Source organism: Malus sylvestris, chromosome 2 (genome assembly GCF_916048215.2).
Source record: "Malus sylvestris chromosome 2, drMalSylv7.2, whole genome shotgun sequence".
In the NCBI taxonomy this organism is placed as follows: domain Eukaryota; kingdom Viridiplantae; phylum Streptophyta; class Magnoliopsida; order Rosales; family Rosaceae; genus Malus; species Malus sylvestris.
Genome location: NC_062261.1, coordinates 5,977,590 through 5,992,268, shown reverse-complemented (window position 1 = coordinate 5,992,268; position 14,679 = coordinate 5,977,590). Strand labels below are relative to the sequence as shown.

The following is a 14,679-nucleotide window of genomic DNA, read 5'->3' as shown; positions in this document are numbered from 1 at the left end:
TAACAAATGGGTAATAAAAGACCCATTTACTGCTTTCACTAGGTTGGATATTTAGTTGTGTGTTTTTTGATATAAGGATTGGAGAAGCGAACTCGAAATTTCAAGTTCAAGTTGAATGCTTTTAACCGATTTAGTTATTATTTTGTTGCATAATGTGTGAGCGAGAGAAAACGAATCAACCTTTGCCTAATATTTAAGCTTGAGTTTCAGATGTACCGTAAAATTTTTGTTTTTGATACGATTTTTTGATATTTGAACAAACCATCTTATTAAATAACGAAAAAAGTGGTGTGCTTTTTTATTCAAAGGGAAAAGTACATATATAGAGAAATGTCTTTCGATTTTTCTGTCATTGTACATTTTTGTTTAATTTTGACATTTAAATTGAATAAACTAAAAAAAAACTAAAACAAAAACAAAACAAAACAAAGATACGTAAAAGAAACCTTTTCAACCTTTGCTTCTGTTTTAGTGGGTCCAAGCCGCCGCCATAGGCTTAACGGGTAGGCCCAAAGTTCCAACCTTTGTTTCGTCCAAGCTGCCATCTTGCGCGTTTTGATTCGATCCTCGTTTTTCACGTGTCTTCAACCTCTCCATTCGCCAACTGATCCTTCTACATCTCCATCTCTCTCTCTTACAAGCAACTCCAATGGCGGAATCCAAACCTGGACCAGCTCAAGCTCCACCTGGTACGATTTTTCCAACACTCTGATATCTAAATCTCGTTGTAATCCCGTAACCCATTTGTTTGATTTTTCAGTTTCTTCTTTTTTTCTTGAAGAATTATTGAAAAGATCGGTTTTTTCGTGGTGGGTTTTGGATATTATGTGCGGAAATTGAATATTTCGGATCTAATTAGAGTTTGGGATTCGATTATTTCTGCAGATTATAATGTGTTTGTGTAGAACATAGGATTAATTGTTTTATTAATGGGGTGACTTTCTTGTAAATCTCGAAAATTCGTCACAGATAAGGAAGTAAAGGGGCCTAATTTGATTGAAAGAGCAAAGGAAGAGACGGGGGCAGTGTTGCACACTGACAAAACACATCATGATCACAAGGAAACTCATGGATTGCGTGACGATATCGATGAGAAAACCCCACTGGACGATGTCAAGGCTCCGAATATGTTCGAGAGGGCGAAGGAGGAGTTTGAGGCCATAGTTGAAGCAATCCATCCCAAGAAAGAGTCTCCCACGTATGGAAAAATGTTGGTTTTAGTTTGCCCCTTTGAACAAATTGGCAATCTGAACGTAGGATGAAATTGGCCTTTTGATGTGCTTAAATCTTCACCTCATTGCGTTTGTTCGTTTAATTGCAGGGACGAAAGCAAAAAGGACTCGAAGAAACAGGAAAAAGCTGATTCTCTACCAGGTATGAAATCATGACAATGTTGCTTGTATGAGATGGTTTCTCAGAACTTCTGCATCGGTTTCCATTAGTAGAACTAGCTGTTTTATGAAGATGAAGGGTAAAAAGAAACAATACGCTGTACTTGTCCTTTTAGTCCTCGATGCTCGCCTTGACGATCACATTGGGTTTCACCAATTGGTTGTTTTAAAACTCGATCGTAACCCTGTTTTCCTTCCTTTTATTGAGCGTCCCAGGCTTCGTTTTTAATGGATTGTGGTCAAGACTTTTCTGTGTTTGTATATAATTTTGCCTCTTGAGTCTTTGATATTCTCCATTACTATTTGTTCCAACTTCTACGGCAAACTCTAAGTTTAATATTCTAGTTGTTAAGGTCCTCGTGATTGTTTTCATGTTGCTTTTCCGAATCACATGTTTTTATGTCAAACTTTGCAAAAAGAAGAGAAATATTTTCCATTTGTGGCATGCTGGCTGAATGTTGTTTGTGGAAGACTCTTAAAAGCCAAAGTTAGTGTCTTCTTAGTTCTCAGTTGATGTTTGCAGAAAATCATGCCAAGACATCCAATTTGATTGAGAAAGCCAAGCAAAAGATTGAGACATTGATGCACCATGAAAAGCCGCCAAAGAATCATGATAACGAAACTCCTGAGAAGTCACCGAAGCATCATACTAAAGAAACTCATGGAAGGAGTGATGACATTGACGAGAGTATCCCAATTGATCATGTCAAGGCTCCGAATGTTTTTGAAAGAGCGAAAGAGGAAATCGAGGCCATTTTTGAAGCAATCCATCCCAAGAAAGAAGAGAAAACTTCGGTTTCCACTCCTAAGAAGGAAGGTGGGTTTGGGACTTAATAGGAAGAGGGCTGGAGAAGATGTGCTCCCCTCATGGGAACAAAGAAATAGTGGTGAATATTTTGTCAAGTTGTGATGCTTCATCGTCATTCTTTTCTGCCCAGATGACAAATCAGGATATACATGTAAAATTGTGAGATCATTTGATTACTCAAGTTTATGGAATTTATGTGCATTCTATATCCTTATCACATCAGCCTCATTCGGTGTCAAAATTGTGAGATCATTTGATTACTCAAGTTTCTGTATGGAATTTATGTGCATTCTGTATCCTTATCATTCGGTGTCAATGATCGGATTTGATCGCATAACTCACTAGATTCAGTGTATGCTAAATGAAGAAATTGGATACTAACGTCTATATTTTGTCCAAGTTGAAGGTAGAGTCGTGAAGGAAACTTATTGGTTCCTATTCCCACGCTAATCCACCTGAAGCCCTTAACTTGGGCAAAAATTAGAAGTTAAATCCATATCTTATTTCAACATATATTGATTATAGTTCGGTTATCCAACCCAACTCGATCCTTCAAACCAAAGGAGGCCGATATGTCTCTTCATCTTCAACCAAAATAGGAACAAGATGGGGGATTTCACGAGCATCAATCGGCCATTCGCTGAGGACCATTGATTTTTGTGAATCTCACACGTGGTGAGGTTGCCACCGCCATGTCATCTTCAACCAAAATTACCATATCTTCCCTCCAAATCTTTATGAAAAAATGGCCTCACAAGGCAACGAGACCTTGCCTTTTATATACGGCAGAGCTAGAGTGCTACACCACTACTTTTGTAGCAATAAATTAGTGCTAAAAAACATGGGCGCAGCTTCTCTACCCTCCCACTTCCCATACACTCCTATCTTCTTCTATTTTGTGCGATCACGGTTAAGCCATGTTAACATTTTATATTGATATTTTTACAGAGATAATAAGACAAAAAGCAATAGTAATATAAAATGTTGACGTGGCTTAACCGTGACCGCACAAATAGGAGATGATGAGAATGTATGACAAGTAGGAGGGCAGAGAAGTCAGGTCCAAAAAACATCGGCACGACTTACGAGTATGTGGAAGTTCAGAAACAGAAGCCTTTAAAGAGAAGGAAGCGCAAATTATAGGAAAAGGGTCATCCTCGGATTTTTTTTTCTGGAGATCTCGAGAATCATGTAATTATATTCGTTTATCGTACATTATGCGATCAGAAATCATTTTAAATTTTAAATTAAATATAAATAGTACTTAACGAAAACCGATCGCACGATATACGATGAACGTACATGATTACACGATCTCCGAGATCCTCATACAAAGGATCCGGCGAGGATCCTTTTCCCAAATTATAAACCAGCAAAGCCTGCAGAACGGTGGTCATGACGATCGTCCGAAGACTCCGACACCACGAATGATGCCATGCATGATGCCATCGGTGACATAAAACCAAAACCCTGAAGGGCGAAATTGGCGTTTTTATCCGGATTTCCATGCCCTCATGCAACAGCAAATTCGACTTCAAAGTCAAGAAACTTATCTGTATAGGGATGGACGATGATTGAAGCTGGTCGAGAACGGCAAAACGGCGAGTTATTAATTTGAAATACTGTACACGGTAAGCACATTCTTCTCATCCGTCGCAGTCCCAACGCAATACAACTTTTTTGCATCCTTCAACTTGGACTTGTGTGTTGTGACCGATCACAATTTACGTATGGACAAACAAGAAATTGTTAATTGTTACCAAATTTTAAAAAAGTGAACTTTGATCAGCAATTTTTTGCGTAATTGGGTTTTTGTTTTCAATGATCGTCACCCATGTTCACTGTTCACAGCTGATGCTGATGTTGATCATCTCTCTCCTCTGACTTCAAAACTCGTGTATTTAAACAATTCCGATTCGACCTGATCAATCCAACAACTCACTAACTCCATCACCCGACTCAGTTCTCGTCTTCCCAACAGTGAACATGGGTGACGATCACTTCGTTAGCAACAGCCACTCCAACAGCAGCAACATCTCCTGCATTGCAGTACCCCACAACCGTCTCCCTCCCAACATCTCCGCCCTTGCTCGCCTCTCCGACAACCTAGAATCGATTGTCGACTCCACAGACTTTGACTACTTCCCCGATGCCAAGATCGTCGTCAACGCTGGCCGGGAAGTTCCCGTCCACCGCTGCGTTCTGTCTGCGAGGAGCGAGTTTTTCAAGAACGTGTTCTCGGCGAAGGACAGGGGATCATCAGCAGCGGCGTCGTCGTCGTCGGTTGCGGCTCCTCGGTTTGAATTGAAGGAGCTCGCCAAGGAATACGACGTCGGACTGGACGCGCTCCTCGCCGTTTTGGGGTATTTGTACAGCGGGAAGCTCAGGTCGCTGCCCAAAGGCGTTTGCGTCTGCGTGGACGACGCTTGCGCGCATGTCGCTTGCCGGCCGGTGGTTGATTTCATGGTGGAGGTTCTGTATGCTTCTGCAACTTTTCAAATCTCTGAATTGGTCTCTCTTTATCAGGTAAAAACTTCACTACAACGTGTTAGTACAATCTTTGTTAAGAGACATACTTTGTCGGACTGTGAATTTGAACTAGTTACTGGTCCGATAGAAAGTCGAGGTTCACAGGCCATAGAAATACGTTACGGGACATGTTGTCATACTATTAGTTTGAACTATATTAATTAATAACTAGTCCAACTAATACTATACTCATTTCATGATTAATTAACGACTCAGATTCACAGTCTAACAACATAAACATGTACGTTCACTGATAATTTGGCGGATGAACATTTGGATACTTTTTAGTGTTTATATACGTACATAATAGTGAATGAAGTTTAAATTGTTAACTAAGGTCGAAATTTACAATCTGACAACGTAAACATATTATATACATGTGTATAATAGTGAATGACGTTTATCAGCTTTTGGAAACTTTGTTGTTAGTTTGTTTTGTATTGATCATTAATTTTCAGAGGCATCTGCTAGATATTCTTGAGAAAGTTGCCATAATTGACATACTGGTGGTTCTGTACGTCGCCAACATGTGCGGCAAAGCTTGCGAGAGATTGGCGGGGAGGTGCGTTGAGATGATAGTGAAGTCCGATGCCGACGTTGTAACTCTTGACAAAGCCCTGCCGCAACACTCCGTGAAGCAGATCATTGATTCCCGGCTGGCGCTCGGCTTGGACAGGCCTCAACAGTTCAACTCTAGTGCTAGTACTAGTCATTTCCCAGATAAACACACCAAGAGGATACACAGGGCTTTGGATTCGGATGATGTCGAGTTGGTGCGAATGCTGCTGAAAGAAGGGAATACCAATCTCGACGACGCATTTGTGCTGCACTATGCTGTCGCGTACTGCGATGCAAAGACCACAACGGAGCTGCTTGATCTTGGAATTGCAGATGTTAATCGTAGGAATCCGAGGGGGTACACTGTGCTGCATGTTGCGGCGATGAGGAAGGAGCCTAAGATCATTGTGTCCCTTCTCACGAAGGGTGCTCGCCCTTCGGATCTTACGCTGGATGGGAGGAAAGCTGTGCAGATCACTAAGCGGCTTACCAGGGCTGCGGATTTTTTTAAGTCTAATGACGAGGGAAGGTCTTCTTCCAATGATCGCTTGTGCATAGAGATTTTGGAGCAAGCGGAAAGAAGGGATCCGTTGCTTGGAGAAGCCTCGCTTTCGCTTGCTATGGCCGGCGATGATCTGCGCATGAAACTTTTGTACCTTGAGAATAGAGGTAGTTTTCGCTTGCTGTGAGTGTTGGTTTGCTTTTCTTTTTAACTTGCATTAGATTGCATTTGCTTATGAAATTTGACTGCGTTGTTGATTGATTGTTTCTTATCAGTTGGACTTGCAAGATATCTGTTCCCCATGGAAGCCAAGGTTGTAATGGATATCACCCAAATCGATGGCGATGCTACTGGGTTTCCGAAGGATCTGGCCAGCTCTCAGAGGATGACGGTGGACTTAAACGAGGCACCCTTCAAAATCAAGGAAGAGCACCTTAGCCGTCTACAAGCTCTATCTCGAGCTGGTAAAATCTTGTTTCACAACACAAAAATTTTCCAATCGCTTCTTTACTCTGTTTGATACGATGCTATTCTAAATTACTGTAATCTATGGGGAGGTGATTCGAACTGGCATAACCCACATCCGCTACCTTTTCCGTAATTTTAGCTTTCGAGTTTCAGGCATTGAAAATTTTCATTGCTTTGCCAACACGTTATCTGTTTCTATGAGCAGTGGAAATAGGGAAACGCTTCTTTCCCCGTTGCTCAGAACTACTGAATAACATCATGGACGGCGTTGACATATCACAGATTCAATACACCGGGAACGACACGCCAGAATTACGGCTCACGAAGAAACGAAGGTACATGGAACTCCAGGAAGTACTAAGCCAGGCATTCGACAAGGACAAGGAGGAGTTCGATCGGTCTGGAATATCTTCTTCGTCGTCGTCCACATCGACAGGCGTGGTGAGGTCTAATGGTGGTACGATCACCATCAAGAAATAAGACAGTTTCTGCCAGACCTGAGGCAGAATGTGATAGAATCTAGAGAGAGAGAACATTGGCACCCAAAAATCTTAAGAGAGGTATACTCTGGTGGTTTGTGAAAAAGAGATTCCCATGGAGAACAATGTTGGGCCGTAGGTAGTCTATTGATGAGATATATAGCTGTGGCAAATGCATCAACCCAAAACTCATGAGGAACTTTAGAGGCTACAAGAAGAGTTCGTGCTATTTCAACCAGGTGGCGATGTTTTCTTTCAGCACATCCGTTTTGTTCCGGAGTATGGGGACAACTAAGTTGATGAATAATGCCATTATCCCTTAAGAATTTGGAAAACTGAGTACTTAGAAACTCTCCACCAGAATCTGATCTCAGAGTAACAATTTTAGTGCACAACAGATTCTCAACCATAGACTTGAAATGAGTAAAGACCAAGAAAGCTTTAGATTTATGTGTAAGTGGAAATAACCAACAATACTTTGTATAATCATCAACAAAGATGATGTAATATCGAAAGCCATGTACAGAAACAGTTGGTGAAGGTCCCCATATGTTTGTGTGTATAAGCTCTAGAAGTCTACTTGTAGAACAAGAAACATAACTGAATGGCAATTTTGAACATTTGCCCATTGCACAGTTGGAACACAAAGATTTATTTATACCAGTAGAAAACGAAAAATCACAGGAAGATGCAACCTTATTGAGTATCCTAGAAGAAGGATGACTAAGTCTTTGATGCCATATATCCTGAGATGCTTTGGATGAAGCTGCAAACACATGTTGATTGGCAGCAATGGAAGTTTGAACCGGATAAAAGCCTTCTTGCACATGTCCGTTAAAAAGCACCTTTTCCGTAGAAAGATCATTCACAGTAAAGTGAAAAGGATATAGATGTATTGAGCAATTGTTATCAAGAATGAATTTGTTGGCAGATAACAAATCTTGCTTGAGAGCAGGAACATGTAAAACATTCTTGAGATTAAAACAATGAGAATAAGTAGATACATTAGAGGAGCCAAGATGAAGTATAGGCAAACCTTTGCCATCTCTCTTTGCCATCTCTAATGTATACTTGTTCAAGACCAGTGTAGGATTCCGGATTTTGCAGCTTTGCATAGGAGTTGGTCATGTGTGAGGATGCACCAGAATCAAGCAACCATGAATGCTGAGGAGTAGAGTTATTAGCACATAATGCAGAATGAGAGGATGCGCCAAAGGTAGGATTCAACCGTTAAGGGCATTCAATAGCTTCATGATCAAATTGCTTGTAGATTTAACAAGTGATTCTTCGCCCAGAATTAGCATAGTTGAAATTGTTGAATCGAGAATTACGATTGGTATTATACCTTTGATTATTGGAGCGATTGAAACCGGTGCGCTGATTGTTGTTTATGAAATTTCCGCGATTTTGAAAATTTCTAGGGTTTGAAAAATTGCGATCAGAACCACGACCTGAAGGAGGAGTGGAGGTAGAGAAATGTTGAGCAACGTAGGCCTGAGACATTGGCGGTTCAGAAGGTAGAGGCAAAATTCCAGTGGAAGTGTGGAATGCCTGAATTGGTGCATATGTGAATTTCTTGCGATTTTCAATCTGGATTTCTTTGCTCAGTAAAAGACCATGAATCTCATCAATAGTTGTGGATCCAATGCGAAATTGAATCGCATCAACAAAGGAATCAAACTCAGGAGGCAGTCCGTGAAGAATCACAGAGATCAACTCAGAATCATCAATCGGAGCTCCAACACTGGCTAAAGCATCAGCAATTTCTTCGATTCGCTGAAGATACGAAGCGGCAGAAGCATCACCTTTGGTTATAGAACGAAACCGAGATCGGAGTTCATGGATGTGAGACTGTGACGTCGTCGCGAGTCTTGATTTGAGTTTAGCCCAGAGTTCTCGAGACGAAGACACTCCAACAGTATAAGGAATCAAAGAGTCGGAGAGAGTTGAATTTATCCAAATCAGAATATTCTGATCATTTTCATACCAATTGACAAAAGCCGGATTCATCGTTGAGGTACGATTTCCAGAAGAATCACACAAATATTTGGGCGGAGCCACCTGAGATCCATCAATTATGCCGGTGAGATTGTACCGCCGGAAGATCATAGCAAATAGAACGCTCCAGGTAGGGTAATTAGTAGTAGTGAGTTTAATCGGCACCATAGAACCAATGTTCTGAATCGTAATGGATGATGGAGAGGAAGCAACAGAGGAATTAGCCGGAGAAACAATATCAGGGGAAGGAGATGAAGAGTTTGCCATGGAGAAACAATGGTGGTTGGGGTTTGTGCAAAGAGGCGGTGGCGAAAAGGCAGTGCAGAAGTGGTTAGGATCGGGAGAGTCGGTAGACAAATGGCGATGAAACCATGATAGAATCTAGAGAGAGAGAAATGTAGAGAGGGTAGTAAAAATATAAATGTGATTGTATTTCCCTTTGCTATAAGATTACACTTGATGCTTATATATACATTTATGAAAGAACTACTAAACTAACTAAAATAACAGAAAGTTCTAGCTAAGTTTTATCTCTTGCAATACTACCCTTATTAGAATGTTCATAGGAAAGCTTCTCGTAGCGATGATTTCGTGCTTGTTTTCTGTTCGATTTAGATCGTATTTCTGTGTTCGATCATGTTCCTTTGTTAATATCGTAATCATGTTCTTGGTTAGTATGAGATGAATTTTGTAGCAATGGCTATGTCCCGAGTTGCATTTCCGTCTCTGAACTCTAATAATAGTTATCCTCCTCCAATTTGACCCCGATCCCACCCTTGGTCACGGGCATATATCAATTGTGTCCCGAAGAAGAGACCAGTTCCAAAAAATACTTGGCTCTTTACACGTAAGAAGTTAAACCAAAATGCGATTTGCGTTACCCTTTGATTTACAATTAAAAGAGGAATGTAAGTAGCTAAGCAGTGTTCATTTCCGGACATCTCATACGAACAGAATGAACATATTTATATCATACAGAGTTTACGTTCTTAACCAAGCTGTGCAATATCAGTATACCGGAGAGAAATATTTACAACACTTACAAGATAAAGGAGTTCTTGATTCACCTGTGGTTGCATCTTCATTCTCCGATTCCTACTGTAGAAGCGAAAAACCCCGAAGCAGATTATATTCATCCGCAGTCACAGCACAAACACAATTACATTGAAGAGAAGATGGATTCTACCTGTGAAATTCAAGGCATTCAGCCAATGCAACCAGCTTGCTCCACCAAGGAGTTGCTCACATATGCACTCCAATCGCACGGCTCGGCAATCAAATCCTCCAATTCTTGGTAAAAACTGGAGTCGTTCAGTGCACATTCATCATTGGAAACTATATTTTCTTCCAGAAATTTATCGGACATGTCATCATAAGCAGAGGGCATATCCTCCGAGCTGCTTGTTCCGACCATGACACGGGGATTTAGATCTTGACCTGCATTACATGATTTATCAACCATGGGAGATGATAACGGGGTTCCATTTTGTTGGGAAGCGATTGCCTCTGAGATTTGTTCAGCAAGTGCAGTTTGCATAGGCACCGGTTCTTCCTGAACTTGGTTTCTACAATCAAAACTGAGGCTGTCATTTATCCACTCACCAAAGCTTTCAATGCCTTGGACCGGAGGCAATCTCCTTCTCTTGCCTAGATCACCACCGTCCAGCTCTCTCTTTATCATTCTCTTCTGCATTAGCTGCTGCACAGAGATGGGATTCACAGCGGTTTTGGTGAGGAAAAAGAGCATCCTTTGCTGCTTGCACAAAGAACTACGAATTCGTTGTTGAAACGCAGTTAGTTGATGCTGCGAGTACTTCTGCTGTTGTCTGAGATTCAAGATTTCCAATCTCAAAAAGTCCTGGTCTTTCTTTAGGGACTCAATTTCGGCTTCCAACCCGGGTTTGGGGGAATCGGCAGAGACCACATTCGGCTTCTTGTTGTATCTGCGTCTTCTCTTGATGTTCTTCAGCAAGTGCCTCTTCCCTCCCTGAAACCTTTCATTTGCAAACTCCCACCTGTCCGGATCAACCTTTCTGAACCCCTAAAGACATAATATTCAACAAAATCCATCAAAAACTCAAAGATTATGAAAACTTAATCATAAAAAATTAAGCTGACAAAAATTATATAAGCATTCAAACAAAGGGTTACAAATTAGATGAAGAAAAATGGACATGCAACAAACAAATCACAGAGGAAAAATTCACAATTTTGCAAAAATACTAGCCGAATGAACATTTTTGCTTTATTCAGACGATATTCTAAACTATTTTAATATACATGATTCAAACTTGAGTGCAAGAGTATGCGTCAGACGCGCTCCCCTGACCAGTTGACCTAAAATCGGGTTTAACTACCCAAATGAAAATTAAAATCAGAAACATGCGTACAATTTGAAGTGAATCCAACTCCTCTTTTTCCTTCATATATTAGTAAAAGTCAAGTAATTAAAAAAAAAAAAAAAACTTGAAGAAAAAGATGGAAAATTTACATAAGTGTTGAGCTGGCGAATGAAGCTTGAGAAATTGTTGTGCTTGAAGTGTTTGGGCAGCAGAGTCCTGGAGAATTCGTACAAGTCCCAAACAATGAAGCTCTGCCGAGCATCACTCCACGAAACGATCGAATCGGTTTCCGGGTCGTCCACCATCTGAAACGTCTTGTTCAAGAACGGTGGTGGGCCCGCCTCGCGCAAACCCTCCATGGGTTTAGGCAGCTCCATGGAAGAAGACGAAGAAAGCGACCCAAAATCACCACCGCCACCGCCGCCGTTGATGGTCTTGCAATGATCTCCACCCTCTAAGTCATTGTCCACAACCACAACATCTACAGTTTCTTCTTTCACCTTTAGCAATTCGGCCGCTGGGTTTGGCGGAGCGGTGGAGGAAGAGGAAGAGAATGACCGGTCAAAGTTTCTGCCTTCGGAAAAAGTCACCGCCTTATCCTCTTTTTTCAGTTCAGTCACTTCTTCTTTGGCTCGATCAAGCTCGTTCTCAGCTTCTTCTAGATTTTTGCTGGGTTCTGTCAACTGTGTTTTGGACGGAAATGGCAGGAAAGGCTTCCCACCGCCGTCTCCCCCGCCAGAACTGCCACCAACGTCAGGATCCACCATTTTTCTTTTGAATATGAAACAGGGTATTTTGCAAGTCTGGAAAAATGGCGTTTAGTGAAAAATTGCAGAGATTTATAACGGAAACAGAGAAAATGATGTACCAAGGATCCAAGAGGCAGAGATTTCTATTTGATTTGGGGTTTTTTTCTTCTTTAAAATTTTGGATTTTAATTGAATTTGCCTCTTCACCCCTTCTGGTTTTTTCAGTAGGTGTGAGTGTGAGTGTGAGTGTGTGTGTTCATATACGAAACTGCTGGAGTATTGCCACGTTTCTGCACTTTTTCCATTTTCCCTCTACTTTCTAGAAACTTCATCGTTACTCCAACTTTTTTATTTTCTTGTGATCACAAAACTTTGAATAAAGAAATTTAAGATTATTAAGAAATTTTAAAATGATAGAAATTGAAATAACAGAATTTTATTTTTTAGAATTTGTGAATTTTTTTTTGTTTGGTTAATCTAAAAAAACAATGAAGTTGAATACGAAATTTGTTATTTTTAAGCTCTCAATCATAGAAATTGGGAAATGACACATATTTACATGGAATTTAAACTTGGAAATTGGAGGTCCAAAATTCCAAGTTCTTTTTCCACACGGAAATTCTAAATTTCTATATTTATGAATCCAAACAAGGGAATTGGTGTATGTTAATTTATAAATTCTGACTTTTATCTAAATTTAAGTTTATTTCCCTCATCCAAACATAGTGTAACTTTTGCTAGTAAAAGTGATAACATTAATAAGTTAAATAGTTAGTTATTAAAAAGAAAGAAATCAGTACGAATTGAACCTGCCCACTATGTGTAGGCATGATTATTTTTCGATATTGTGGTGAAGCGTCATCCGCCACATAACCATAATTCTAAAACTGGATATGGAGTGTTGAATCACTTATGCCCATTTTGCCAACTTATATAGAATGAGTTCGCATTTATTGTGTTCTCTTAGTCTAATAGTGCATTGTATGTGAAAAAAAAAAAATTACACATGATAATGCATTATTGGATCAAGACGTTACATAATGATGAACTCATTTCATGTAAGCTGTTTTTTAATTTATGAGGGGACCTCTTAATCCAAGTACTAAGTGTGAGATTTGATCATTGATTTAAATTGGAGTCTCTAAACATCTAAGCACAAGAGTTGAAACTTAAGGATATGGATCATCTCTGGATCATTTCCTCCTAATCCACCAAGTTCAGGGATCTGAGCTATTAAAATTTGATCAAACGGCTAAAATTATTATAACTTTTAAAGTGGACACCTATTTGTAGGTGTTGGATCAAATTTTAATGGTCAAGATCCCCTAACTTTGTGGATTAGGAGGAAGGGATCCTCCGGGTCCCTTTCCGAAACTTAAAACTCAAGTCTCTAAACATCTTGGAAACAATTCTTATGCATATCAACGGGTGGAGCTTAGAAATGATCACGGTAACACCGAGATCAGTTGCACACAATGTATTTTGTCGTTCGCTTGCCAATATTGCACCATGAGGAAAAGATTTTTGGTGGGCTTATCGACTAACCCAACCTCCACATGGGTTGAAATTTGGATTGTGTTGGGTTGAAGTATTATTAAATCGGTTGAAATCAACCTCTCTGAATGATAATAATTAAACGAACATGTATATTAAATAGATTTATGCATTAAATTTAGTAACTTTTAAATGCACTTGTTTATTAATGTTTGATTAAATGGTGGAACTTGATATAACATCAAAATCAAATGATTTAAGGCTAATTTGACGTGAGTATTGATTATTTGTCTGTCATACTATGAGTTCATTTGAAAGCGCTTTTTAAATGATTGAAAAACTTTTGGTGAAACTGATTTTGGATTCCAAAAGCACTTCAAATGCTTTTTGGAATAAGGACTAGATATGTGCTCTTGCAGGTGTTGGAATTTTTTTATTTAGATTGACGGGCTCGGGAGGCCTAACTCTAATGACACCGATATTGTCTCTAACTTTACCACCTGCCCAATTCGTCAAGTGTGAGGTTTTACCACAAAAGACCTTGGTATTAGTTAGAGTGGGGTAATCATATTTAAAGTCATTGCTTTTCTTTACCCCCACCAATGTGGGATTGCTAACACGCCCCCTCACGTGTAATCCCATTTAGTGGTTCGCACGTGGAGATCCACACATCTATAATTAAAACTCAGAGGTTGGCTCCAATGGAGTCCAAACTTGTTTTCAATCTTTTTCAGGAAGTGACTTTTAAGAATTCAGAGGCCGACTGTATGTTAAGAGTCCAAACTTGTTTCTAAGCCCACACTTCGTGGTGACAAGCTCGTTGGCTTGCACGGGTCTATAACCGTGGGCTCTGATACCATGTTGAAATTTTTTTTAGATCGAAGGGCCCGGGGGACCTACTCTAACGACACCGATACTATCCCTAACTTTACCACTCTCCCAATCCGTCAGGTGTGAGGTTTTATCATGAAAGATCTCGGTATTAGTTAGAGTGGGGTAATCATATTTAAAGTCATTGCTTTTCTTTAACCCCACTGATGTGGGACTGCTAACAGCAGGAAGCTTTTTCAAGATTCACTTGAATTTTTACTAAGGATTGATTTTAAAAACATTTTCACAAAAAATGCTTCAAGTATTTTAAAAGCATTTCCACACAAACTGTATATTAGGAATAAGAAAGAAACTAATCAAGCTCAACACGTGGAACTCCTCCCAGACTAAAAGTAATTTAAGTAGATTGAGTTGCCAATTTTCTTAAGTGACAATGAACTTGAACAAGTCGAACCCAAGCCTATTGAGTTGACCAGCGGATTGAAGTCTAAACCAACTAACGCACCCGGCGTCCGCGACAATGTGTTTCT

The 14,679-nt window shown here is 40.0% G+C and overlaps 3 protein-coding genes across 5 annotated transcripts; 2 read left to right on the top strand and 1 right to left on the bottom strand.

Annotated features, from left to right (window-relative positions):
* The first annotated feature begins 522 nt into the window (after window positions 1–522).
* On the top strand, window positions 523–2,416 carry LOC126605957 (uncharacterized). 2 transcript variants are annotated; one of them, XM_050273421.1, is made up of 4 exons: window positions 523–689; window positions 970–1,198; window positions 1,322–1,374; window positions 1,915–2,416. In XM_050273421.1, the coding sequence occupies exons 1-4, from the start codon at window positions 650–652 to the stop codon at window positions 2,223–2,225; spliced, it is 633 nt and encodes a 210-aa protein (XP_050129378.1). In that variant the 5' UTR covers window positions 523–649; the 3' UTR covers window positions 2,226–2,416. The 2 variants fall into 2 exon arrangements, with proteins under 2 accessions (XP_050129378.1, XP_050129372.1); XM_050273415.1 differs by having other exon boundaries at window positions 524–689; window positions 970–1,210.
* Window positions 2,417–3,409: 993 nt separating this feature from the next.
* LOC126605862 (BTB/POZ domain and ankyrin repeat-containing protein NPR1) lies at window positions 3,410–7,523 on the top strand. The gene is made up of 5 exons (XM_050273319.1): window positions 3,410–3,830; window positions 4,051–4,725; window positions 5,187–5,955; window positions 6,064–6,252; window positions 6,462–7,523. The coding sequence occupies exons 2-5, from the start codon at window positions 4,186–4,188 to the stop codon at window positions 6,734–6,736; spliced, it is 1,773 nt and encodes a 590-aa protein (XP_050129276.1). The 5' UTR covers window positions 3,410–3,830; window positions 4,051–4,185; the 3' UTR covers window positions 6,737–7,523.
* Window positions 7,524–9,678: 2,155 nt separating this feature from the next.
* LOC126605905 (heat stress transcription factor A-2-like) lies at window positions 9,679–12,072 on the bottom strand. 2 transcript variants are annotated; one of them, XM_050273369.1, is made up of 3 exons: window positions 11,225–12,072; window positions 9,920–10,774; window positions 9,679–9,831 (listed from the first exon to the last, which is right to left on the bottom strand). In XM_050273369.1, the coding sequence occupies exons 1-2, from the start codon at window positions 11,840–11,842 to the stop codon at window positions 9,938–9,940; spliced, it is 1,455 nt and encodes a 484-aa protein (XP_050129326.1). In that variant the 5' UTR covers window positions 11,843–12,072; the 3' UTR covers window positions 9,679–9,831; window positions 9,920–9,937. The 2 variants fall into 2 exon arrangements, with proteins under 2 accessions (XP_050129326.1, XP_050129317.1); XM_050273360.1 differs by having other exon boundaries at window positions 9,679–10,774.
* Window positions 12,073–14,679: the final 2,607 nt, after the last annotated feature.

Bases quoted from the DNA above. Each gene is read 5' to 3' on its own strand.
- LOC126605905 (XM_050273360.1), bottom strand. From the start codon at position 11,842: ATGGTGGATCCTGACGTTGGTGGCAGTTCTGGCGGGGGAGACGGCGGT. The intron at 10,775-11,224 runs GTAAATTTTCCA...TTATGTCTTTAG, and splicing joins TTCGCCAGCTCAACACTTAT to GGGTTCAGAAAGGTTGATCC.
- LOC126605957 (XM_050273415.1), top strand. From the start codon at position 650: ATGGCGGAATCCAAACCTGGACCAGCTCAAGCTCCACCTG. The intron at 1,211-1,321 runs GTTGGTTTTAGT...GTTTAATTGCAG, and splicing joins TCTCCCACGTATGGAAAAAT to GGACGAAAGCAAAAAGGACT. The intron at 1,375-1,914 runs GTATGAAATCAT...TGATGTTTGCAG, and splicing joins AAAAGCTGATTCTCTACCAG to AAAATCATGCCAAGACATCC.
- LOC126605862 (XM_050273319.1), top strand. From the start codon at position 4,186: ATGGGTGACGATCACTTCGTTAGCAACAGCCACTCCAACAGCAGCAAC. The intron at 5,956-6,063 runs GTAGTTTTCGCT...GTTTCTTATCAG, and splicing joins TTTGTACCTTGAGAATAGAG to TTGGACTTGCAAGATATCTG. The intron at 6,253-6,461 runs GTAAAATCTTGT...TTCTATGAGCAG, and splicing joins ACAAGCTCTATCTCGAGCTG to TGGAAATAGGGAAACGCTTC.